Source organism: Theropithecus gelada, chromosome 2 (genome assembly GCF_003255815.1).
Source record: "Theropithecus gelada isolate Dixy chromosome 2, Tgel_1.0, whole genome shotgun sequence".
Taxonomy (NCBI): Eukaryota; Metazoa; Chordata; class Mammalia; order Primates; family Cercopithecidae; genus Theropithecus; species Theropithecus gelada.
This window is the reverse complement of record NC_037669.1, coordinates 77,958,122-77,985,993: the sequence shown is the minus strand read 5'-3', so window position 1 is coordinate 77,985,993 and position 27,872 is coordinate 77,958,122. Positions and strand designations below refer to the sequence as shown.

General features: G+C 42.6%; 1 protein-coding gene across 2 annotated transcripts in view; it reads left to right on the top strand.

Moving 5' to 3' along the window:
- The window catches only part of PTPRG (protein tyrosine phosphatase, receptor type G), a 757,314-nt gene that overhangs the window by 598,103 nt on the left and 131,339 nt on the right, over window positions 1–27,872 (top strand). For both annotated transcript variants that reach the window (XM_025375409.1, XM_025375408.1), the window contains exon 7: window positions 20,115–20,272. In XM_025375409.1, the coding sequence (XP_025231194.1) occupies window positions 20,115–20,272 (158 nt within the window). The remainder of the gene's footprint in view (window positions 1–20,114; window positions 20,273–27,872) is intronic.

The following is a 27,872-nucleotide window of genomic DNA, read 5'->3' as shown; positions in this document are numbered from 1 at the left end:
ATTTTATTTGCCCTATTATCAACATCCACTGGAGAAGAAAGACTTAGGGGAAGATTGTAAATCCTATTCACTGTATTGGTTCAGTCATTAGCAGCACTTTTTGTATATAAGAACCAGCAGTTGCAAGTGGCTGTTTCTGATAAAAATACTGGTTGCTAAGAACTTAGTCTAGTTCTGATGGTTTAAAATCCATTTTTCAAAAAAATCCTGTTTGTGAATCAGTGTAAAAATGTAGTCTTCTAAGTGAGAGGCATGAGGTCAGGTGAATATGGCAGATGAGGCAAAACTTTGCAGCCCAATTTGTTCAACTTTTAAAGCCTTAGGTTGTGCAACGTGTGATCAGGCGTGGTGGTAGAGAAGAATTGGGCCCTTTCTGTTGACCAAAGCTGGCTGCAGTTTTCAATGCATCTTATCAAATTGCTAAGCATACTTCTCAGTTGTCATGGTTTCGCCAGGATTCAGAAAGCTGTAGTGGATCAGACCAGCAGGAGACCACCAAACAGTGACCATGATCTTTTTCTGGCACATGTTCGACTTTGGGAAGTGCTTTGGAGCTTCTTCTCAGTCCAGCCACAGAGCTGGTCATCGCCCGTTGTCATATAAAATCCACTCTTTGTCACATGTCACAGTCTGATCGAGAAATGATTCATTGTTGTTATGTAGAATAAGAGAAGACGAGACTTCAAAATGACATTTTTTTAAAAATTTTTGCTCAACTCATGAGGCACCCACTTTTCGAGCATTTTTACTGTTCCAATTTGCCTCAAATGTCAAACTACTATAGAATGGTTAACACTGAGTTCTTTGGTAACTTCCTTTATAGTTGTAAGAGGATCAGCTTCAATGAATTGCTCTCAATTGGTTGTTGTCAACTTACGCTTCTCATCTTCAAGGCTCTTGTCTCTTCTGCAGAACTTCTTGGACTACTGCTGCACTGTACGTTCATTAGCAGTTCCTGGGCCAAATGCGTTGATGATGTTGTGAATTATCTCCACCGTTTTATGGCCCATTTTGAACTCGAATAAGAAAATTGCTCAAATTTGCTTTTTGTCTAACGTCATTTCCATAGTCTAAAATAAATATAAAATAAACAGCAAGTGCTAAGTCATTAGCAAAAACACAAAGCAAGAAATAGATGCATTAAAATGATGTATAGCATAACCATATTTATTGAAGAATGCATTCCAATATCATTGTTGCAAATTTGAACAGTACAAAACTGCAGTTCCTTTTGCACCAACTTATTTGCATCAACGGTTTTACCTAACTGATCCATGTTAAGAAATATGTGTGGGGCAGGCACGGTGGCTCATGCCTATAATCTCAGCACTTTGGGAGGCTGAGGCAGGTGGATCACCTGAGGTCAGGAGTTTGAGAATAGGCTGGCAAACATGGTGAAACTCCGTCTCTACTAAAAATACAAAACTTAGCCAGACATGGTGGCACGCATCTGTAATCCCAGCTACTTGGGAGACTGAGGCAGGAGAATCGCTTGAACCTGGGAGGCAGAGGTTGCAGTTAGCTGAGGCCACGCCATTGTACTCCAGCCTGGGTGACAAGAGCAAAACACTGTCTCAGAAAAAAAAAAAAAGATATGCGCATTATACGTCGCTTCTCGTCCTTTCGGCTAAGATCGAGTGTATGTGCATTATGTCCTGTGTCAGTTAAAAGGCATCTGTTTTTTCTTTTCATGTTGCTGGAATACATAATTTCTCTTCCTTTTTATAGTACTCACCCTAGGAAAATTCAGCAGGCTATTTGTGTACATACGCATATACTGTCAAAAGGCCTCAAAACACCATCCTCTTGTGTCAGTCCTCTGAAACGGACCACTTTTGTATTCCTGATAGGAAACTTGCCTCTGGTGATTGCTTGGTATTTTATCTGCTTGTCCTCTTTTCCCACCCCTCCCCCACTGTCACTTTCCTCTCCTGGAGAATGTATCATCTTAGTGAGGTGTAATAGGCTTCGTTTTCTTTTTGTTGTTGTTGTTTTTTGAGACGGAGTCACTCTGTCGCCTAGGCTGGAGTGCAGTGGCGCGATCTCTGCTCACTGCAAGCTCCACCTCCTGGGTTCACGCCATTCCCCTGCCTCAGCCTCCCCAGCAGCTGGGACTATAGGCGCACACCGCCACGCCTGGCTAATTTTTCGTAATTTTAGTAGAGACGGGGTTTCACTGTGTTAGCCAGGATGGTCTCGATCTCCTGACCTCGTGATCCACCCACCTCAGCCTCCCACAGTGCTGGGATTACAGGCGTGAGCCACTGTGCCCAGCCTAGGCTTCGTTTTCTTTCATAGGAAATGTGAGGGGGATAGTCAGAAATTGCCACAGACAGCTGGGTACAGTGGCTCACACTCATAATCCCAGTACTTTGGGAGGCTGAGGTGGGTGGATCACCTGAGGTCAGGAGTTCGAGACCAGCCTGGTCAACATGTTGAAACCCCATCTCTACTAAAACTACGAAAATTAGCCAGGCGTGATGGCGGGCACCTATAATCGTAGCTACTCGGGAGGCTGAGGCAGGAGAATCACTTGAGCGTGGGAGGCCAAGGTTCCAGTGAACCGAGATCGCACCACTGCACTCCAGCCTGGGCAACAGAGGGAAATTTTGTCCCCACCCTCCCCCAAACTCCCTGCCAAAAAAACGAAAAAGAAATTGCCACAGACACAACAAAATCTTCTGCTGGTCAGAGCTAGACAGCTGCTCTCTCTCTGTCTGTCTTCCCTTCCCTGGCTCTTCCAAGAAAGCTATCAGTGAAAGGACAAATAAATTATCACCTGAGAACTCGCTTCTATTAGTATCACAAAATGAGGCTTTTGCAAGCTTTTCTTGTCAAAACACGGCACTGGCAGTTGTGGCTATGACAAGATTAAAACTTTCCTTGCCAGACCAGCTTTCTCATGTGACTAGTTTGTTCACTCGACTCACCTTTGGGGGTCTCCTTCCACCTTTTTGCCCCTGCCCTGGGACACTCATCATCTCCTCACCAAATCTAAGGACAAAGTCCTAGAATAGCTATTGTCACTCTCAGCCTCTAGCAAAAAGGGAAGAAATAACAGTGAATTTGAAAATATGCATTGACTGCCCTGCCAAGCATTTCCAGAGAGTGGTGAAAGCTGTCTAAGAAACTCCACATCGTTCATCTTTCCATATTCCACCTGCTGGGACTGAGGTTTCTATAGTGAAGAGTAACAGAGCGTCATCTTCAGACCAGTCCTCTGAATTCCTTCTAGAATAGTGGGTCGGCTTCATCTTCTACAATTGCTGTTGCATCACCAGCCACACATTCACTGTTTTAAAAGAAACCAGCCCCAGGGTATGGTGCTGCCTGCACTGTTCCCCTGCTGGGGATGCACTTGGTTCCACCCCTTCAGAAAACCGTGTGCCTGTTTCTGCTGAGGTTACACATGTACCCCGCCCTCTGAGCCAGAAATGCCACACTTAAGTATATCCCCAAGAAAAATATCAACAAAAGACTTGTGCATATGAGCCTTAGTCATAATAGCCACAAACTGGAAACAGCTTAAATGTCCATCAGTGGGAACACAGATAGAGAAGTTGTAGACTATTCATACAGTGGAATATTATGCAGCACTTACAGATAATGAACTATGGAGTCACTCAAAAGCAAAACAGTGCATAGTGCATGATTCTGTTTATGTAAAGTGTGAGAACAGGTCCATCCACAAAATTAATCCATGGTGATGAAAGCCAGAATAGTGGGGAGGAGGGGCCAGGTGCAGTGGTTCATGCCTATAATCCCAGCACTTTGGGAGGCCAAGGCAGGCAGATCACCTGAGATCGGAGTTCAAGACCAGCCTGACCAACATGGTGAAACCTCGTTTCTACTAAAAATACAAAAATTAGCCAGGTGTGGTGTTACGCACCTGTAGCGGGAGACTGAGGCAGGAGAATCACTTGAACCCGGGAGGTGGGGGTTGCAGTGAGCTGAGATTGCGCCACTGTACTCCAGCTTGGGTGAAAGAATGAGACTCAGTCTCAAAGAACAGTGGAGTGGAGGAATATATTGAATAAAAAGGAACCTGAGGAAATTTTCTTGGGTGATAAAAATATTTCTCTATCTTGATCTATAGGATGATTGTACAGGTATAATACAAAAATTTGCAATGCTGTCCCCTTAGATTTCTTCATTTGACTGTTTGAAAATTAAAGAATAACCCATATATATTACACATTAATTTCCCAAATATATTGCATCCACAAAGCTTAAAAAAATTAGCAGCATGTACCAAATAGTCAAATATTAAAAATCTTGACAGTGTCAAGTGTTGGCAAGGATGTGAATACAGGAACTCTCATGTTGTTGGTAAGAGGATAACTAGTATGATCACTCTTCAGAAAATAGTTCGGCAGTATCTAGTAAAATTAAGAGATTCCATTTCTATCTATGTCCCCTAGAGAAACTCATATATGTGTCCCAAGAGATGTATAGACCAGGCGCAGTGTCCCACAGCTGTGATCCCAGCACTTTGGAAGCCGAGGCAGGCAGATCACTTGAGCCCAGGAGTTTGAGACCAGCCATGGCAACATGGTGAAACCTTGTCTCTACAAAAAGTAAACAAAATTAGCCAGGCATGGTGGCACCCACCTGTAGTCCCAGCTATTTTGGGGACTGAGGTGGGTGGATCACTTGAGCCCAGGAGGCAGAGGTTCAGTGAGCCAAGATTGTGCCACTGCACTCTAGTCTGGGTGACAGAGCGAAACCTGGTCTTCAAAAAAAGAAGACATGTGGCTGGCCACAGTGGCTCACGCCTGTAACCCCAACACTGTGGGAAGGCGTGGTGGGTGGATTGCTTCAGGTCAGGAGTTTGAGACCAGCCTGGCTAACATGGCGAAACCCTGCCTCTACTAAAAAAATATACAGAAATTAGCTGAGTCTGGTGGTATGGACCTATAATCCCAGCTACTTGGGAGGCTGATGCATGAGAATCGCTTGAACCCGGGAGGTCGAGGCTGCAGTGAGTCAAGATTGCACCACTGCACTCCAGCCTGGGTGACACAGCAAGACTCTATCTGAAGACTTTTTTTTTCTGAAAAAGAAAAAAAAAGAAGAAGAAGACGACGTGGGCAAGAATGTTTGCGTTGGTGTTTTTCCTAATTACCCAAACCTAGTAATGCCTCAGGTGCCCATCATTGGCAGGCTGTGTAAAGATGACCTGGTGCGGTCGTAGAATAGAACATTTCACCATGATGGGAAGGAATGGCCCACTCAACAATATGGGTGCATCCGAGATTGGTAAAGTTAAGCAAAGGAAGCAAGATTCTGAAGAAAACATTGTACGTTCCCAAAGATAAACTTCAAAACATGAGAAAACCTAACCGTTATTGCTTCGGAGTGCATATGTAGGTGTTAAAACTAAATAGGAAACCCAAGTGATTATTTCAAAATGGGGATGGTGGTGACTTCCCAGGGGTGGATGAGAGAGTGACAAGGGGCTGGCCGGGTAGGGGGAGGCAAGGTCTTCTCATGTTCTGAGTGTTGGTCACATACCCACACACCAGGGCTCACTTCAGGATCATTTTTCGACAGTACATTGATGTTTTGCACACCTTTCTGCATGGGTGTTATATTTCACAATCAAAGAAGACAATGATTAACATTAGAAAGGAAGAGATTCAGACATTGCTTTCCTCTGGGACGCATCAAGTTCCAAGCGGCCTCACAACAAGCAAAAGAGAGTGACAGCACTTTTTAAAAAAACTTTTTACCATAACTACCCCTGATAGGCTGTGTGTTCTCTCCACAAATTGATTACAGGCCAATGAAAGAACTGTGCCTGTTTGGAATTGTATCATTAAGAGGTGACTCTGAAAGCAAACATCTCCTTGTGGAGATTAGAAACAGGAAATCAGAAACAAAGGGGATGGGGTGTCAAGTGACAAGTTTAAACATAAAAGGTGCCTCACTGCTGCTGTGCCGGTCATGCTTGCCCTGTCTGCTTAGCCCAGCAGGCATCACTACATACTCCAGAAACCCTCTGAGATACAACCACCACGGTCCCCATCATATAGAAAGGCAAGCAAAGCAGTTAGAGGCTGGGCGACTTGCCCCAGGGTCACATCATGAGAAGTGACCCAGCCCCGAGTCTAACCAAGGTCTTCCTGACTTCAGACTGGCTCTTCTGACTCCAGGTCCTCTCCCGCTCAGATCCCTGTGAGGCTCCCCACCTACCTTTTTCCATCTTGATTGAAACTCATCATATGGGTTTTGTTGAAGGGGGCAAGTGAAGACATACTGAACAGGACCATAATCTGTCACTGTCACTCTGACATCATTGTGACTATCCCTGTGGTCCAAAAGCTTGAAATAAGCCATCTGAGGCCAAATGGCTGAAGTTGCTGAAAATATCTTTTGTGGACTTTGGAAGAAGAGGACAAATGCTAGAACAAGGGACTTTTGGGAAAAATAACTCCTGAGGCAGAAATGTCATTATAATCCAGTAGCAAGAAAATGGAGCAGAACTGAGTTGCTGTGAGGGGTTCTTGCCTGTTTTTGTGTGTGTGAACCACCAAGCTCCCTGAATCATAGCATCCACCCATCCTTCCATCAACTGACTGCCTAAAGTGCTGAGGGTAAAATGAACAAGATTTCCCTTGTCCTTGGAAAAATTTTAGTCTCATGAAGAATTTTTTTTTTTTTTTTTTTTTTGGTCTTGACTTTATTGGTGCAAAGACTAATGTTACTTGCATGCAGAGTAATCTCACGTTGAACCTTCGGAATGAACTTTATTAAAGGTCTCCATTATGGAATACTTTTAAAGAAATGGAATTTTGTTGTTTTTCACTTGAAGTTGGACTCTTAGGAACACAACTGAACAAGGTTTCTAGAGCAGTACTTCAGAATTCGGGCTGGCCTGGGTTTGAATTCTGGCTCTCCAACTTGGGAGCTGTGTGACCCAGTACAAATTACTGAGCCTCTCTGTCCCCGAGTTTCTGCCTTGTAAAGTGAGGATAATGAAAGTGCTTATCTCATGAGTATTATTGCTAAATGCGTTCAGACAGGGACAGCACGGGGAAGAAGGCATGCCTGGTATGTGTTCAGCGCCCTCTAAATCAGTGATCAGCAAACTCTAATCTGCAGACCAAATCCAGCCCGCTGCTTGTTTCTGTAAAGTTTCATTGGAACACAGCTGCACTCATTTGTTTATATATCATCTATGGCTACTTTTGCACAACAATGGCAAACTTGAGTAGTCGTGACAGACACACTGGCCTGCACCGCCTTATGTATTTAATCTCTGGCCCTTTAAAGAAAATGTTTGTCAATCCTACCTCATCTAAACGGTAGCTATTACAGCAGCTCTACTAATAATGTTGCCTTCACCCAGTAATTTGTTTATGTTGGGACAATGTAAATACCCACTCAGGTCATTGCTTACCACTTGCTAGGCTTTACAGACATAGATTTCAGTTTTCATTTTGCTGATATCATCACATTTCAACTGAATTAATGAGGATTCTGTTTTAATGTTTAACTTAAAGAAATCCTCCAAATTATTTTCTCCCTTTTGAACGGGAAAACCAATGCTGTATTATCTATAGCTCACTGATCATTTTGAACATCTTAACATGCAACAGAGTTTCCCATTTGAAGTTTGTGTTTCCAGCATTTAATTACATGGAACTTTCCTGAAATGTGCTATAAATATGCAGTGCCCTGATCTTGGCTAATTGGCTCATGTCTATTAAGGATCTAGGAAGGACTGATGCTTATCAGAACATGTTTGATCTCAAAATCTTCTAGAAACAGGCACACTTAAGCCATTTCCACCGTTTCCTGGATTTCAGTGCATCAAAACCACCACCATAGATGTAAGTTATTTCCACTTCTTTTCTTAGCCAGGAAATGAGATGCTGTGCGACTTCTATTTTATCACTAATAGTATTGTTAACAATAATGTTAAGACGTAAAAAGACTTCAAAAGTGATTCCTTTTAGATTAGGTTTGAATGTGAGGCCAGTTCTCATTCAGCCTGCCTTGTTTGTCAATATTTTATCATTTGAACAGGATTATGGAAATCCAGGGAAATGCCCTTTTCCTGCTTGTTTCAGTGGGATGTGAAGAGCAAAGAGAGCTCTTAAAAAGATACCTCCATTTGCCTGCTGCAAAAGTGCCTGCTAAAGTGCTTGCGACTACCGTGTGTGATTTTCTTACCCTGCTTGCATGCTCTATGTATGCTACCTCGGTGTAGGAGAGACAGACACTATTGCATAGTGGGTTTGAAATCCAGTTGTGTTACAACCTGAACAAATCACTTCACCTCTTTGTGGCTCAGTTTTCTCAACTGCATCATGAGGTAATACTAATACCAGTCTTACTGGTTTATCCTGAGGATTCAGTGACTTACTGTATATAACTATGCCTGGCATATGGTAAGCACTCAGTGATAGCTGTCACCACTGCCACCAACCCCCCCCCCCCGCCCATAATCATCATTATTGTTGTCACTTGTGGACTTGAATATGGAAACCACGTGATGACAGGAAATGACTGCAGAGCTCTGGGTTCTGCCACCATCACTACCCAGCTAGTAAAATAGAATGCATATTGCTCTGTTTAGTTGGGCCACACAAAATAAAAATGATGAAGATGAAGATGATGATGATGACGATGTTTTGGGTAGCCAGTTTCTTTTGAGGTCAGGGGAAAAGGTAGTGGACAAAGAACCAGGAAGTGGGTGAAAGGAAGAAGCAGTAGCCTCTCTGCTTCTGCAACTGTTAACCTCTGTCTGTGTACCTAACCCTACCTGGACGTTCTATAAATACAATCTTACTGAATCCCAGTGGCACCACAGTGAGGTAAGAATTCTTAATCCCATTTTATAAATAGGTAAAGTGAGGTTTTAGAGAGACAAGCGAATGTATCCTGGCCATGCAATGGAATAGTGATTTGAACCCAGTTGTGTTAAACTCTGAATCACATTTCTTTCTGCTCTGCTGGGCCAGCTTCTAAGTCCCAGCATTGACTGACTTTCTGATTATTGTCAAAAGCACTTAACTCTTGTATATCGTGGTTTTCCTTTGTGAATTAGGTCATTGACTGAGCATCAAAAGGAAACTAAAAGAATGTACACGTCGTGTCAGTTATGGCCACCAGAACCCTGTAGGGGAGAAAGGCAATCAATGAAACTGTTCAATGATAATATTGGGTTTTTGTCACCATATGACTCTATATAATTTAAATGTCATGTTCATTTCCTTAATTGTTGACAAGACTGCAATCTTTATGTGCTTTCTCTTTGGAAATATTAAGGTCAACATACATTTCATTTAAACATCAACCCGTAAATCAAAATGCTGCCCTTGGTCAACTGAAACCTCTAATAAAGTTGGAGGAGGCTAGATGTCTTTGAACCCAGTGAGGTGGCTATTTCATGACCTTGGATTGCTCTTCTCCGGGTGCTTGAAGATAGGGATCTGATTAATAAGGTGGGCTCTCTCCCTCCCAGGCCACCTGGTTCAGACCCCACAGCACTAATTATTCATGCCATAGTATAGGCCCCTGGGATTTTCTCTGGACTGTGCCTGTAGGGAAGGCCATGAGGCATGCATTTAATCCTCTGCCTGCTGATGGAGAGTTTCACAGGCAAAAGTAAATTCCACACCTCCACCACTGCATGGAGTTGACCCTGTTCATGCTCACATGTATTGCCTGTTGCTTTTTTAAAAAAATACCCTGCCCTCATATAGGAGTGCAGGGGTTGGCAAAATTTCTCTGTAAGGGGACTGATAGCAAGTATTTTAAGCTTTGTCAGCCATATATTCTCTGTTGTAACTACTCAGCTCTGCAGTGGTAGCCTGAAAGCAGCCGTAGACAATGCATAAGCAAATGAGCACCCTATGTACCAACAGAACTTCATTTACAAAAGTAGACACTAGGCCAGATTTGGCCCGTGTACCGTAGTTTGCCCACTTTTGACTTGGAGATACGTCGTGACTTAGTTTGGTCAATTTCTTTTCGCCAGTATAAAGGACCTACTTTATGAAGTGCTGCATTGGGTGCTGGGGATAAGGCCAGGAGGCATGATCTTGCTGTAACAGAGCCTACAACCTGTCAAAGAGACCATGTTAGCCAATCACACAGATTGAGACCCAGGTCTTAACAACCTGTGACCTTGGGTAAGTTCTCAGCCCTCACTAGGATGTTGATTCCTACTTCACAGGGTTATGAAGCTTCACTTAGAGAAAGGCCACACCAGGGCCTGGCACCCAGTTTCTGAACCATAAGTGTGAACTGGGAAAAGGAGGCAAACTGAGGCAAATTCCACAGTGTGGAATGGAGTCTTGGGTTGCAGGTCAGTGAAGGGTAAACTGAGGCTAGAGAACCCAGTTAGTGTAAACAGATGAGAGTCAATGCTGCTGCTACCTGGCCCTATGCGCACCTTTACTGTGGTCACATAAAACAACAAGCTCTGGACCTGGCTTCTACTAGACTCAGAAAGTTGACGGGGCCCTTTGTTGTGAGTCCTACTGAATAATGTCAGTATCTTAGTCAATCAGTTCTGCGACTCTCATGTCTTCATATTTTAACAACGCTCAAATTGGGATGCATCTGAGTTCATATCAAATCATTGTTTAATTAGCAACATGTAACCTTTACTAGTGGTATTGGAATAATGATGCATCTTACGATTGAAGATGACTTAGAGATGAGGAAGACAGTATCTAGGACTTACTGGTTATTTAAAATATATCAACTGCTACTGTGCTTGTTTGTTTCTTCATTCTCTTTTCACATAATTATTAGGCACCTACTGTGTTCTGGGGAAGTGTTTTAGCTGTTGGATATATGTACAGGCAAGGTCTTTGCTCTTGTGGAATAATCAAGCTGTTGCAGGAGACAGTAAACAAAGGAATGCTGGAAAGGAAATGAAGGTGTGATGCAGAAAGTTAATAGCAGGCCGGGCGTGGTGGCTCATACCTGTAATCCTAACACTTTGGGAGGCTGAGGCGGGCAGATTGCCTGCGGTCAGGAGTTCAAGACCAGCCTGACTAACATGGTGAAACCCCGTCTCTACTAAAAACACAAAAAAATTAGCCAGGCGTGGTGGCGCATGCCTGTGGTCCCAGCTACTCGGGAGGCTGAGGCAGGAGAATTGCCTCAACCCGGGAGGCAGAGGTTGCAGTGAGCCGAGATCGTGCCATTGCACTCCAGCCTGGGTGACAGAACGAGACTCCGTCTCAAAAATAAATTAAATAAATAAATAAATAACAGAGAAAACATACTGAGATGGGGGGCTCAGGCAGTGGTATTTGAGCCCAGACATGAAGGATGAAAAGGAATCATCTCTATGGAGGGTGGTGGGAGGGGAAGCATTCCAGGCAGAGGGAACAGCAAGGTGAGGAGGCAGGTAGGTGGTCAGCAAGGGAGAGAGAGGAAAATACAGGCTGCAGAGGTAGACAGGTCATGTGGGGCCCCATGGCCACCATGAGGAGTTTGGATTTTATTCGAAATGAAGCAAGAAGCCACTGGAAAAGTTTAAGCTGGGCAGTGTCAGGATTAGTTTTACGTTTAAAAAACTAAAAGAGGCTGGGCGTGAGGACCCACACCTGTAATCCTAGCACTTTGGGAGGCCGAGGCAGACAGATTGCCTGAGCTGACTCGGGAGTTTGAGACCAGCCTGGGCAACGTGGTGAAACCCTGTCTCTGCTAAAAATACAAAAAATTAGCCAGGCGTGGTGGCTCGCCTGTAGTCCCAGCTACTCAGGGAGGCTGAGACACACAATCACTTGAACTCAGAAGGTGGAGGTGGCAGTGAGCTGAGGTCACGCCACTGCGCTCCAGCCTGGGAGACAGAGCAAGACTCCGTCTCCACAAAAAATAAAATATAAAGCTAAAAGAGTTGCCTAGTCTAGTCTTCAGTGAGATTTCCTCACCTGATCCTGCAGATGAGGACCCCAGAGCCCAGGGATCCAGAATGAGGGTGGTAGAAAGATGGGCATGGGGAGATCCAGATACCCTTCCCATGTCACCCACGGTGCGGCTGTGGTCCAGCCTCTTTCCTTGTAAACCTTGTTTTCCTCTCATGTATGAGATGAAAAACTAGTGTCTTTGAGACCTCGATTTCCCTATCACCCAATCATAACTTCAGTCTTGTGCCTGTTCCTTAAAATCATTTATGTGAAGCCTTGCAGATGGCCTTGCTTTGCAAACAGGACAGCCCTATTCCCACGCTGTCATTCCCATTTCATCCTCCTTATTGATGACAGAACGATGACATGCTTTGATAATCAACACCCCGTTATAGAGAGCAAGTATTTTTGCTTGTATTTGAATCATAAAATTAACTCTCTCTGGGCTCCCCCTAGGGAGGCCTCTGCTATCATCTTTTTTTGTTTTTTTTTTTTGGAGGCAGAGTCTCACTGTGTCGCCCAAGCTGGAGTGCAATGGTGCGATCTTGGCTCACTGCAACCTCCGTCTGCCCGGTTCAAGCGATTTTCCTGCCCCAGCCTCCCGACTAGCTGGGACTACAGGAGCACGCCACCATACCTGGCTAATTTTTGTATCTTTAGATGGAGTTTGCCATGTTGGCCAGGGTGGTCTCAAACTCCTGACCTCAGGTGACCCACCCACCTCGGTCTCCCCCAAAGTACTGGGAATACAGGCATGAGCCACTGCGCCCGGCTGTCTTTGTTCTAATCTAATACCTTCTCACCTCCCTGATGCCTTCTGGATTCTCACCCTCAGCCTCTTTATTTCCTCCCAACTTGCCGTTTCTCACCCCTGTGTTTGGCAGGTCCTCCTGTCACACCTAAGACTCCTCCCAGGTTACACACTACATTCATGGCCGGTCTAGACTTAACCCAGAGCTGCTGATTCCATGTCTAGTGTTTTACTCAGTTGTGTCACCTCTTCTGAATTCTGAGTGTAACTATCAATTGTACTTACCCAACAGCTGATTGTTTCCCCCTCAGACCTGGGAAGTTTTGGACTGTTGATCTTTTCCTTCTGTTTTCCCTCCTGCTTACTTCACTCTAACCATTTCTTTATAAACCAGGCAGAGTCCCTCTGCACTGACTTTTCTCCCTTCCCGGAGTGTTCTTCTCCCCATGTAGCCATGTCGCTCACTTCCTCACTGCCTTCAGGCTTTCAATCAAATGTTTCCTTCTCAGTGATCCTGCCCTTGAAATTGCTATCTGCAAAACAGTGGTCAGGGTAGACCTCATTTAGAAATGGTGATTCAAATATGATGAAGTTGCTAACAGCTGCAGAATATTTGGTCCAAAACCAGCCATGAATGGAGTAATGAAGAAATGTTCTGGACGGAGTGAAAAGCCCGTGCAAAGGCCCTGGAGTAGTGCGCTCATGGGACAGCAAGGAGGCCAGTGTGGCTATACCTAAAAATCAGAAAGTAGAAGTGAACAAGGCTGCACAGGATGTAGGAACCCTTTGATACAGTCCTTGTAGAAAGTGGCTAGTCAGGTGTGGTCCTGAGACCAGCAGCATCTGTTTTATTAAAAATATAGAATCTCAGCTCTCACCCCAGATCTACTGGATCAGAATCTGCATTTTAACAAGCTTCGCAGATGATTTGCATGCACATTGACGTTTGAGTGGCACTGTCATAAATCATCTTTCATTTCTAATGACTTAATGCCCAGTTCTTTCCACTATCCACTCCTTCCTTCCCTCCTTACATAACACCAAGCAGAGGCTAGCACTGCCCCAGTGATCTTAGGCATTTAAGGAAAAGTTAATTGCTTTTCCTCTTAAAAAAAAAAAAAAAATGTTGTGGGAAACCCTGAAGAAACCAAATAATCATTGGGCTAAAAACAGAAGCTTGGGCTTTCATACACTTTCCTAAAATTAATTGGTCCTTTGTTTAGGGAATGCTTCAGGTTTTCTTCCCTTATAAACTACCACATCCTGTCCAAGTACCTTCCAATCTTCCAGTGTAATACATTGTTTATTGGGGTGTGTGTGAGTGGGTGTTCAGTGCATTTCCACAGTTCCCAATGACTGCACAGGTCTCTTCTATACATTAATTGTTCATCATATTTTATAAAGAGCTTTCTTTTTTTCCTATATAACCAAAGCATTGAAACTATTAGGCTATTAACACACCAAGAAATGCAATCAATCAGCTGATTATCATCTAATGTTTTAATGATCACATTTTTAATCCAATTATACATGTTTGAATCTTTTAAATTTTCTTTAATTAAAAATTGCCTCCTGGCACTGCTATCAGAAATAAGAAATTGAACAGAATCAGCCAGCTATAATTTAATGTTGAAAGGAAACTGCAAGGATAACTGGGCCGCACTGGGCTTAATGGTTGACCATGACTTTAAAGCCCTCATACAGAATTTCCTAATTGATAAGAAAAATTTAATCATCTTCAGCTATAAACCTTTTGCATTCAAATAAGGTTATTTCTTTTTCCAAATAAACCTCCCCTAACTGATTATTCATATTGTCATTCAAAATACTTAAAAATGAAAGAAAGGGTTGGGTGAAATGTAGACTACTTAATACAGTGTGTATTTAATATAAAAGTCATACATTATTCATTTTTGCAATTTGAATACTTTGAATTTAGCATCCCTGTTCCTCATCTTTTTCTTGGATGAACAATTAATTATTAAAATATAATATTGTCTGCATATAGCACCCGGGATCCTTGAAAGTGGAATACAAGATTCATTTCTTTTCAATTCTTTTATCTAGTAATGCACAGTACCTGCCTATTAGGGTATAATGGAATGAATGGTGGTATAAATAGTTTTTCAAATATTTTTCTCAACTAGTAAGTGGCTGGGACATGAATGTTTTGAATTCAAATGACTAATTATGATGAAAGTTGGAGGCAGAATGCACTGATCAGGATGGGCATAGAATCACACTGCCCTTTTATAACAAGACTTATTTAACAAGCACTTACGCATGCTTACTGTGTCGAGCGCTCCCCTAAGCCCTCACCTGATGTTAACTCATTTGATTCATACTGAGAACCTCCTTATAATGTCAGTGTTATTATCCCATTTTACAGATGAGGAAACAGTTACACAAAGGTTAAATAACTCTTCTCAAGTCAAACCTTAAAGTAGACTGGTTAGGATTCATATCCAGGGGACCTAGCTCTAGCACTTCTCCCCATTTTATGATATCTACATGTATTAAGATTTTATTAGCCAGGCATATAGGCTCACAGCTGTAATTTCAGCACTTTGGGAGGCTGGGGCAGGAGGATTGCTTGAGGCCAGAAGTTTGAAACCAGCTTGGGCCATACAGCCCAAGAACCTCATGTCTACTAGTTTTTTGTTTTGTTTTGTTTTGTTTTAATTAGGCAGGCATGGTGGTACAAGCCTGTAGTCCTAGCTACTCAGGAAGCTGAGAGGGGAGGACTGCTTGAGCCCAGGAGTTCAACGCTGCAGTACCACCACAGCCTAGTCAACAGAGTGAGAATCTGTCTCTAATTTATACAAAGAAAAAAAGAGATTTCATAAACAGAAGAGTTTACATTTTCAGCTGAAAAGTGCTTTATTTCTTCTTCCCAGTGGCTATACTCAGGAACCACGTCTTGAGTCTGGCCAGTTGAGCCCCTATGGCTTAAGCTGGCATCGGTGGACAGTACTAGAAATATAGAGCTACCATTTCTAAAATTGATTCTAATTTGTACTTAAGCATTGCGAGCACCCCATTTATCAGTAGAGCACTGTCTGTGGGACTGAGCAGGCAATGCAATTTTCAGAAAGATGGCTGCAAACTGATGTTCAACTTGAACTGAGACAGGGAGAAAAGAGTGAATTCTGTAATGTATTGTTCGTGTTAATTCTGTAATGCACTGTCATTTAGTAATGGGGGCACCTGAACATATAGCATAATTCCCCCCACCCCACAAGTCAGGCTATGGGTATCAAGATGACTTTCTGATATTTGGGAATCTTTTCCCACCCCCAACGCTTGTGTGAAAATAGGGGCAGGCAGAATAGGACCGAAGGCCAAATCCATTCTACTCTCTATTTTTGTATGGCCCCTGAGCTAAGAATGGTTTTTACGTTCAATCCCTACTTAAGTGAAATGTTATTCCCCTAAAAAGGAATCGTATTATTCTCATTAGGTAGACAAATATTTTGAATATTGTTCTCAGTTATTAATCGCATTTCAAATACAGTTAATAAGGTTGTGAAAGTTTGCTTATTATTTAAGTACCTACATAACATCTTCAAATTCACCTCTTGGCCTGCAAAACCTAAAATATTTACTCTTTAGTACTTTACTAAAAACTGTTGCTCATTCCTAGCTTAAAACCCAAAGTGAGGCAGCCTGTACCTCTGCTGGGCTTGTGCTCAGCCACATGCTTGCCTTGTTAAATCTGGGCTTACAGTGCGCCAGGAACTATGCCAAGCCCCTTTTGTCTGTTAACTTGCTTAATTGTCACAGCAACCCTGAGAGTAAATATTCTCATTATTCCCATTTTACAGATGATGGAAGTAGCTCAGAGAGGTTAAGGCCTTCGCCTAAGGTCACACAGCCATCAAATATCAGTTAATTCAAAGCCCATGCTAGACTGCTCATGCTGATGGACAATGTATCTAACATGGTATGCCTTTAAGGGCACAAGCAGTAATCCAGTTTAAAAAAAAAAATAGATATGCACAAAGCATTAAAGAAAACAAATGACAAAACATTGGTAGCTTAGAGGAATAATAATAGTAAAAGTAGTAACAATTAGAGTAAGAATAATATGTATCACGTATGCAATGTTTACTGTGTTCTGAGCTCTTTCTGAACCCCTTTCTTGTATTGACTTATTTATAATCTTCACTACTATAGCCTAAGAAGGTTTCATAACTTGCCTAAGCTCACACAGCTGACAGCGGAGTTGGGATTTGAACCTGGGCAGGCTGAAAATCTGCTCTCCTCAGCCACCCTTGAAGAAATGCACAAGTGCTGGGGGTGCTGATGCAGGCAGTGGTTAGATCTCAGTTTTCAGCACTGAGTGATGTTTCCTGCTCTCCAGGCATACTGTTTCAGATTCCCTGAATAAAGAATCCCGTGTGAGTCTCTGTATTCTTCACGTTTTTGACCTTGTGTCTGTTACTTCACCCTGGTCTTCTATTTAGCCAGCCCTAAAGTCAAAGAAATGGACTAAATAGATGGTTTTCCAAGTGTCCCTGGGTCCCCTACTCAGCTTCAGCCACCAGAGCTGACTTAACTATTTGAGTTGCTGGGCTCTTGGGCAAGATTTTGTTTGAAGAGATCATTCTTTGGCCTCCAAAGCTACTGAACTAAGCCGCTGAACTGTCCAAGTCCCTTCCAGATCACACAGTCCTAAGATTCAATGGCAGCAATAGTGGTGGAATGAATAAGCAGTGAAGCCAGGCCCTCCTCCCCTATCCCTTGTACCAAGTCTACCCACCTCGCCACCGATCTGACTGCACGTGCTGATCAACGAAAGCCAGAACTTGCCTCTGAAGCCCTGGTGTTGGTCAAGAACAGAGAGTCCCTTTGGAGTTTGCAGCAGGGGTCACACGCACTTTCCATCATGCCTGCTCAATCCATCAGCCCATCGGAGAACTTACACAAGAGCCCGGCCCTGTCCAGTGTTCCCCCTTTGAAATCTAATCTCCTCCTGTTGGTGTGGCAGGTGCTTTTGCTTTAACTTTTGATGCTCTTTAAAGCCGTGGCCTCTCCCTAGAGTGTGTTTAGATGGGGACTTGGCTGCCAGGGATTTGCCGGGGTTGTCTTGTCACTTCCTGTCAGCATTCCGCATGCTTAACTGCAACCCTAATGTTGGATTGGGCCCCGAGAGGAAAGCTCTTCTGATTCTGTAGCCATTCGGCCTGGATTCCTTGATCCTAAGGCAGGTTGGTGTGCAGCGGTGTGACCCCAGGTTCACCTACAACATGAGGGAGACATGAAGGTGGCAGTTTTGCAGTTGGTGGTGCCAAGCCCTACCCACCCTTCTATCACCTGGGGCTTTGTGTTGACTGTTTACACAGCCCAGGAAGCTCAGAGGCAGCAAGCAAAGGCCAAAATATTTTCTCCTCCTGGCCAAACCAGTCCTCGCCAAGCATGCTTGCAGAGATTTCCCCTGTCATTAGGCTGCTGGTAACCAGGTTTAAATTAAAGCCCAGACTTGCCAGTGGGCGGAGGGGCAATTCCATTATTTCTAGCCTTTTGTACAACAGAAATTGTTTTTGTAATTTTGATTATAGAACCCTATGATTTGAAGAGTTTTGCATTTATTGGTTAATACTAAATTTTTCTTTTAGAAAAAGACGAATTGAACACCTCTCTGAGAATCAGCCAAGGTTTCTGAGCCTCACGAATAACTGCTGTTACTTCGCTGTTCACTAGTGCTTGGGCTTGGTTATTTAACCTCTCTGTGCCTTGATTTCCACACCTGTAAAACGAGTATTAGAAAGCACATACTTCAAAGAGTTGTGAACTAAGAGAGCATAGTGATGTGAGTAATAAAATCCTGGATTCTAAACCCAGCTACCTGTTTCTGCATCCCGCCTCTGCAAACTGGGGATGATAATAGGACTAACTTCTTGGAGTTATTTTAAGCATTAAATAAATGTATCCTTATAAAGCTGTTAGAACAGGGCCTGTTGCATATAGTAAGTGCTGTTTAAGTGTTTGCAACATGTAAATACTCAGAATAGTGCCTGGCATATAGGCGAAGCTAAATCAATGTTAAGTCTTCTTCAACTAATCTTTTCCAAAAGGAAATTGCAATTTTAATTATAATATAGTTGATTTCTGTTGGGTTTTTGCATTATGCCCTAGTTACACAGACTTCTCGCGTCTGGGGATGCACAGTTGCCCAAATGCCTACACTAGTTGTTCTGCATAAAAATGAGAAGAGGAAGGAAGGAGGGGAGGTATGAGGCTTGGGAATAATATTCCTGTAGGCGCAGGTGTGTCTGTGAGGTCACCTGGAACCCTGTTCCCAGGGCCCATGGTGGAAGCCATGAAGGAGCTAAGGGACCTCATGAGCAGAACTCCAGTAGTCTTATTGCATCTCTAACAGGAAGGAGGAGAGAATCCCAGATGTAAATTCAAGACTAGATGTCTGGAGATGTATGTAGAGACTAGAACCTTCTCTGACTCATGAAAGAAGCTAGATAGTTTCCTGGGTGTGCTTGGGAGAATTACAAGACATTTTCCTCATCTTCTCTGCGACACTGTTCCTTCCTGTCCCGGAGCCTTTGCTCATGCTGTTTCTACTGCTTACAATGGTTTTCTTCACCTTGTTTGCCCCCACCCTTGCATTTTCACATAGCTAACCTCAGTGCCTTCTTCCGCTAAGTCAGAGGTGTGTGGTGTCTCTGGTGTCAAGACATCTGGATTCACATCCTGGCTTTGCTTCTTAGGAGCTGTGTGACCTTGAGCAGACACTAACCCATTACATGCCTTGCTTTCCTCATAGATTAATCATATTTTCATTGTTGGATCTGAACTTAAATGTCATTTCTTCTGTTTAAGGGAAGACACCTCCATGTTTGTAAAAAGAATGCTGGTTCCTGGGGCCATTCTTTTTAAGTTTCTAGGTGTGCCTTGGTTGGACTTCACTTTGATTTGGAGATGACTTGGGTGAAACCATAATGAAATGTAGCCAGCTTTGGAATTGCACATTACTGGTGGCTTACAGTTTTCTTTTCATAATGAGTCTCTCTATGTGTCCCAAAGTTTGTTGCACTGATTATCTATCTGTTCATAGATAATTGGATATCTGTTCATAGATAATTCTATGATGAAACAAGATTGGGAAGGGGTGGGTTAAACAAAGTCAAGCCCATTTCTTTTCTGCAAGACTTCTCAGAGATTTTAGTATGCTAGAGTGTTTTGTCTATTTCCTGGGGAAGGGGGAGGGACTTTAATGTGGCCCAACCGTGTTCATCATGGAACCTGTTTTTTACTGAAATATACTGTGGTGCTGGTGTCCTCAGAACACACCCTGGGAAATGCTGCTTTGTTTACTGAGGCTCTCCCACCACCAAATGCTAGTGCTTCTCAGGATATAAACAAACATAAGGCTTGTGATGTGGCACCAGCATGCCGAGGGTGTTGACTGTCTGCGGCGCGGAATGGCATGACTTACCATTGTGCTTTTCTTTTCCCTTTTCCCCTAACAGAGAAGGAGACCTTTCTGGATCCTTTTGTCCTCCGGGACCTCCTGCCTGCATCCCTGGGCAGCTATTATCGGTACACAGGTTCCTTGACCACACCACCGTGTAGTGAAATAGTGGAGTGGATAGTCTTCCGGAGACCCGTCCCCATCTCTTACCATCAGGTAGATATTCTGCCTCAAGTGGGGCTTCTGTGTTTACTTGTTTTGTATTGACTTAACAGTCCAGCATGGCTAGAGTATACCAGTAAGGAATTTGTTCTTGATCTTGTGCACGTCATTGATTCCTGCAGTCTTTCCCACAAACATGTTTCTGAACCCAAGAACTGCAAGCTATGGAACATGGTTTCTTAGCCGCAAATGAAATTAACTCACTAAAGAGAATTGCAGGCAGGAAATCTGAGTATTGTTTAAGTATTCAATCTTGAGGAGGTAATAATAGCTATCCTCGGTGATGATGACCTTTTGTGCCAGAAACTCTTCTAAGCTCTTTATAAATGTTGACCCATTTCATCTTCATGAACAACACACTCATGAGGTAGATGCTATTGGTACCCCCATTCCGCAGTCTTAACGAGGAATGTGCTGTGCACACCCCATTTTATAGAGGAGATCAAGCCACACAAAAGGTTACTTGCCCACAATCACACAACTGGTAACCATGCCATGGTGTCTGATTCCAAAGATCATGCTCTGACCACTAAGCCTACCCACAGTTCAGAAAAGAAAGAGATTTGTGGACATGGAGAAATGAAATAAAACATACCATTGATTGAGTTCTTTCTGTGTGCTATGTGCTTTACTCAGCACTTTACACATGTCAACTTAATCAGTGGCAACACAAATATAGAGAGATGGGTATTCACATAGAACATATTGGCATGGAGAGATTGGGTAACATGCCCAAAAGTTCATGGTTAGTGAATGATGAAACCAAAAACTAAGCCTGGGTTTGCCTGATTCCAAAACCCATGTTTCTGATCACTATACTGTATTGCTTCCTTCTGAGTGTGGCCTGGGCACATTTCATGGGAAGGCATGATTTAGGCTGAGCAGTAAATGTGGGTAGGAACTGATGAATTGGAGATAGGATTGAGGCAATGTCAGAGGTAGGGGAACCATCCGGGGAATGAGAGGTCTTTAAATCACCTCATGAGGTCTGAATGTATGGTTGAGGATGATTCTTAGAAGGGACATATTAGTTGTGCAAAATTCAGCATGGATTGAATTAACGAAAGTGTCAAATTTCTTCTGCATTATTCCCGAAAATAGAGCCTGGAAAAATGGATAGGATTTGTAAGGAAGTGGATTTGAGCCATTAACCAGGACTGTCCAAAATTGAAAAGTACTTAGGACGTCTTTCATAGAAATGACCACCTCCACCAGTCTGATTGTTCTAGTACCAGTTGACCTTCTGGGTCTTAGGTCAAGTATCCCAGTAGGTGGGTCTGAATAGACATTGACCAGCCAACTACTTGGCTAGCCTTAGGTCACATGTCCATCTTTGAATGAGCCCACCAGAGGTGCCAGATAGCATCCTGAAACATCCAGTGTTACCTCTTAGTGGGTAAATGGGGCAGGTTCCCTGGAAGAAGGTAAGGGCAGTAGAGACACTACTCCCCTAACCAAGTTAGGTCGTGTAAGGCCAGGCTGAACAAATTTATTTGGCCTCACTGCTGTTTTGGCAATCATTTTACTTTCAGATATTTTTTCCTTTTAATCTGACCCTGACAATAAAGAAAGGACTGGTGATTTGGTTTCAGAACAGGATCTGCCAGCCTTTAGGAGATAATGAAATAAGAAATGAGTTTTCTTCCTAATGGTGATGCCAACATTGTTTCATTAAAAAAAAAATAATAAAGTTACAGCCCAAATATTTATATGTGCAGGGTTGGCAGAAGGGACTTTTTTTTCAAGCTCCTTTTTTGTCAATTAATAAATACTTTTGTCTTGAAAGATTGAAAGGTTTGCAGCTGGGCTCAGTGGCTCGTGCCTCTAATCTCAGCACTTTGGGAGGGTGAAGCAGGAAGAACCCTTGAGCCCAGCAGTTCGAGACCAGCCTGGGCAACATGGCAAGACCCCCATCTCTACCAAAAAAAAAAAAATTAAAAATTATCCAGGCATGGTGGCACATGTCTGGTGATCCCAGCTGCTTGTGAGGCTGAGGTGGGAGCATCACTTGAGTCTAGAAGGTCAAGGCTGCAGTGAACTGTGATCGCGCCACTGCGCTCCAGTGTGGATGACAGAGTGAGACTCTGTCTCAGAAAAAAAAAAAAGAGAGAGAGAAAGGTTTGAGATAATGAAGTTAAGAAATACTGATTTGGCTACTTTTCATGGAGAATTCCATGTAAGGAGAGGCAGAGAGTCGCTGATTAGCTGGAGAGAAATAAGACTATTAACATATGCTGGGTTTCATTACAGCTCCAGATTTGAAACAAAAGACAGAGTTTGGGGCTTGGATGTTTTGCCAAGTGTTTGTCTTTTAGAAGCATTTTGATCATTTTTGTAACTGGGGCTCTGAGAAAGTGCTTTTTAAATATCTGCTCACTATTCCACTCTCTGCCACCCATACGCTCAAAGAGAAGAAATAATGTAAGATCTGTGTTTGCCTTCCAATATATAACTTCTCTCTAGGTATTGTGTTTCAGGGAAACAGAAAAGAAATTAATCATATTTGCTTTCCAGGTTCTTTGCTACAAACCATCTTAAGATAATACTTTACTTTTATCAGACACTGCTTCATGTGTCCCTCTCTCTCTCCCAAGGGAGGAAAACAGCTCATATTCATGTGGCCAAACTGGATCCTTGCTGGCTGGCTTTGTGGAGGTCACAGCTGTGTCAGCCCCTGGAAAAGAAAGCATTCACCATCCAAGTATTATCGCTTCAGACCTTCCCACCCTGACCCTGCCAACATTCTTTCTGAAGTTAGCACAGAATGTTCATTTCAGAAAGGCGAACAGCCAATTCGGAAAAGCCAAGTAGTCAGGAATTCCATGTCTGCCTCTGACAGAAAGAAAACATTCCTAGTCCCTCATTCTTCTACTTCTCTACAGTCTCTGTATTCTCTCTTTTCTTCCCTCTCATCCAGCATGGGTGCCTGCACTCGAGTAAAATTTGAGGATATTCACCATAAAATATAACGGTTAGCACAAAGTGTTGACTTGTATGATGTGGATTTCTTTGAAGCCTTTCAGAGCACATGCAGGCAAACACGAATCTTTCCTCTTTTGTTCCCTTTTGTGATTGTAGTTGGGCATTCAAATCAGCCTTGCCAGCCAGCGCACTTGTACCTCTGGCTTGTGTGATAATCTAGATTCAAATACAGCATTGCTAACCGAACCTTACATTGACTCGGGATTCCCCACATAGTCAGCATGGCTTACGTGGCTCCTCTAAACATCTTCTGAAAATATCAGGCCGAAATCATGCCACCCAAACAAAATGGGTCACCCCAACAAAATGGCAGCACTCTCGGCCCTTGTGTGGGATGTCAGAGAAGCCAGACAACACATGGAGATGGCTGCAGGCAACGTGTCCATGATCAGTCATAGAAGATGATTAGCTTTCAGTGCAGTTAACTAGGATTTGTTTTCTTCTAGAATAGTGCTTCTCAGATGATGGTTCTTTGCCCATAGGCAACTAACCCAACCCTTCCTTTCCAGGACTATTTGCATCTTGTTGGTTAAAATAAGGCATTGCCTATGATTTTCCCCAGCATGAATTTTACTTAAGTGCTTGTAGGGGGTGCTATCAAAAAGGCAATAAATAAGTGTGACTGCATCTACTTTGTTTACCTTTAGATATGTGATTTTTTTTTTTTCCTGATAGTAAACTGGGGTAGACAGAAAAGTTTTAATCTCATGACTCTTTTTTAACCAAAGGTATCAGTCAGAAAGAGTAGAGCAGCTCTTTGAAGTTGAGACTGTGTGCTTTGGAGGCGAACTGCCTGGGTTCCATGTATGACTTTATTCTTCGGCCAAATTACTCAAGTACTCTACTATTTGGTGCCTCGGTTTTCTCATCTGTAACATGATGATAATAATCCCCACCTCATGGAGTCACAGTAAAGATTAAATGATGGAATATGTATAAAATGCTTAGACTAGGACCTGGCATCACAGGAAGTGCTTGGGAGATACTAGGCGTTTTTGTTGTTGTTGCGGTATTAAATGATCACCAAACCTCTAAAGCAGGACTGTCTGGTAGAAAGAAAACCACGTCATTTAAAATGTTATAGTAATCATGTTAAAAAATGTAAAGAGAAACAAGTGAAATTAATTTTAATAGTATAGTTTATTTAATAGAATATGTATCCAAAATATTATCACTGCAAATGTAGGGCTGGCCATATTTCTAATGGAATAGCCACATGGCTACTGGCTGTCACAGCTGTAAGGTTTATCTCAAGGCCACGACAACTGGTGAGTCACTTAATTCAGAACGTTTCTATTTCAACACATGACGTGCAGTGCATGTGAATGAAGGAGGTTTTTAAATAATGGGGTGAAGATGCCATCATTAATCCAAGAGAGATGGCTTTCTTTGTTAATTATGGTTAAGTCCTTTTCTTTCTATAAAGCCCTTTCTATAATCACCTTCATGCAAAACTGACTGTAGCCACAGGAGGGGCATGGCCCTGCATTTAGCTAGCTGTTCTTAGATTTTATGTTTGCAGCTGTGGTTCAGTAAGTAAAATTTTGGATGCTCCAGGCTACTGGGAATTTAATATTCCATTATCATTGTCTTGTTTAATAATGAGACAACAAATAGGACCTGCCCTGTCATACCTCAAATGTATGGTGAAGCTAAAATAATCTCCATGACTTTAGGTGAGATTTTTCCAGTTCCTAGTTAGTATCCTTGGTTTCCTTACTGTGCTAATAATGGATTCTGGTTTTGTTTAATTGCCATTATATGCCCATCCCTTAAACTGTTGTGCATATCAGCCTTTTAATGGCTCATAATTATATTACTTTTGGTTTTCTCTCATTTCTCCCTTTCATCCACAATGATGCCCTGCCCAAGTCTTGTGGACAGGAGCTCTTGCTACACACGAATGGCATGAATAGATTTCAACTTGCCTTTGATTTGAACTGACAGATTAAAAACTAATTATTCTCTGTAATACTTTTATAATAAAAACTAAGTTGAAATGATTTATATACACTTCCAGCCAACACATTTGCAATTCAAGGTTAAAATTGTTCTTGAAATGGCACCAGTTAAACTGCAATTACAAATCCCCAAGCAGGGATAAAAGAAAGAAATGTTTTACACTTTCACTTCAAAAGTTTAAGAGTCAATTTAATATTATAGAAATAAAAACTTTCATTTATTTTTACTAAATGATAAAGACTTCATTAGTTGTATTAAAGTCAAGATAATTCCAAGTGTGTTTATTACCCTGCTGTGGCAGGATCAGCCAAGAAAAGTGAGGGCTTTGGGAGGTGGACAGGATTTTCTCCTGGGGCCTGCTATCTTGTTCATGCCTCCCAGGTCTTTCTGTGTTGGGCCATTGGCAGTTTCTATTCAGAGTGCAGAAGGGTGAAGATAGATAGATTTATGTTGCTGATGCAGGGTGCCCTGTGTGGAATGGCCCTGGGGTTAGCTAAAGGGAATTGTTTCAGGACTTCTAAAACTGCATCCATTTCTCCACTGCAGTGTGACTCTTTCAGTGGATAATGTTAAGGCCTCTTATGCCTGTGGCATGAAGTAGCTGAGAGCATACAAAATAGAGTCAAACAGACCTGCTATTCTAAGCCTCACTTCACCTCTTGGTTCCCGTGCCTGCATTAGTCCATTTTCACATTGCTGTAAAGAACTACCTGAGACTGGGTAATGTATTAGAAAAGAGGTTTAATTGGCCGTACAGGAGTCATGACTGGGAAGGCCTCAGGAAACTTACAGTTGTGGCAGACGGGAAGCAGGCATGCGTTACATGGCTAGAGAAGGAAGAACAGAGAGAAAGGGGAGGCGCTACACACTTTTAAACAACCAGATCTTGTGAGAACTCACTCACTGTCATGGGAACAGCAAGGGGGAATTCCGCTCCCATGATCCAATCACCTCCCGCCAGGCCCCTCCTCCAGCACTGAGGATTACAATTCCACATGAGATTTAGGTGGGGACACAGATCCAAACCATATCGGTGATCTTGGGCAAGTTACTCAATGCCTCTAAGCCCAATTTCCTTACTAGTCAGTAACATTAATACTAATACTGCTATTAATCATAATATTACCAGCAGCCTTATGGGATTTCTGTGGATTAAGTGAGAGAAAGCACATACCAGTCTCAGCACAATGCCTTGCGTGTAATAAGCACCCAGTAAATATTGCCTGCTAGTGTTCATGATATAAGAGTGTTCTTGTAATGCTACTCTAATGTCGTTACTTTAAGCTAAAAAGAAGTTGGAGACCAAAATAATGTCTATAAAGTACTTAAAGAAGTACCTGGCATGTAGTAGGTTTGATAAATACAAGGGGGATAAGGAAGGGAAGGTTGATAGCATTTTACAGTTGTCATAAGCTTAGACTACAATTGTAGTTACCACAGTCCTCATAAAATAATAATTACAGTAGTGATAGTACTTACCGAGTACCTGCTGTGTGCCAGGAATTATTCCAAATACTTTATATGTCACAACTCATTGAATAGTTACAAAAACCACAAGAAGGAGGTAGTGCTGTTACCTCCATTGTACAAATAAAGACACTGAGGCACAGAAAGATTAAATAATTTGACCAAGGTCACACATTTAGCAAGTAGGGTTTAAAAACAGGATTTTGTACCCAGGTAGCAGGGATAAGGGTTTTGAATTTGGAGAATTAGGCATAGGCCGGATTAAAAGGGCCCCACCATTAAGGATGGGAGGCTGTTAAAAAGTACTGAACAAAGGCATGACGTGATCTCATATATATTTTTCAAGGATCACTGTTTCGCTGTTAACCAGATCTAGAAAAGTAGAACAGATTACGCACCAAACATATGGACCAGTCAAAGGCCCAGAAAGACACAACTTTGTCCGTATGGTTTGTTCTATGGCTCCAGCATGACTTCCATGTTGCACAACTCTAGGGGACACTTTCTCATGGTGGGCTTATGGCACCTTTTGGAATCAAAAAGTGGAGGTCCAAGGCAAGGGTTGGGGTCCAGAGACAGACTGAAGTTGCCGTGTAATGATGTATCGGTAGATTTCATCACAGCCCACTTTCCAAAGTGAGAAATGTAGACTCCTCTCACCAGTCCAAGACTCCTGGAGGTTTTTAACTCATTGGCCAAGCATGCCAGTTACCAAAGAGACAGGCCACTGGTGAATTTCATTTAACTTAGAAAAATGACAGGGTTTTAGTGAATGCCGCCAACCCATGGAAGGACATTTGATGAGTATGCTAAGCTTGTGCTCCTTTCCCTCTTTTGTATGACTGTCAAGAGCAACTGTGATCCGGTTGACAATATAATATCGTTCAGGTCATCAGTTCACTCCCAGAACTATCACATCCTTTCTTCAAAATCTTGGGGCAAGTTAAGTTAATAACAAGGAAGCCGCCATGCTTTTAAACCATAGCATGTCATTAAGCTGTAAGAGCAATTTAAGTGAAAGCATTTTTGTGTTAAATTCAGAACCTGCCTCATTTTTACAGTTATGTGACTTGTTCTTTCCTGAGGCTTCAGAAATAAACTTTTTAGGAGAATTTAATGCTGGCTATGAAAGAAGCAAGTATTCTGGAGAATAAACAAACTTCAGAGTCATATTGCTGAGACA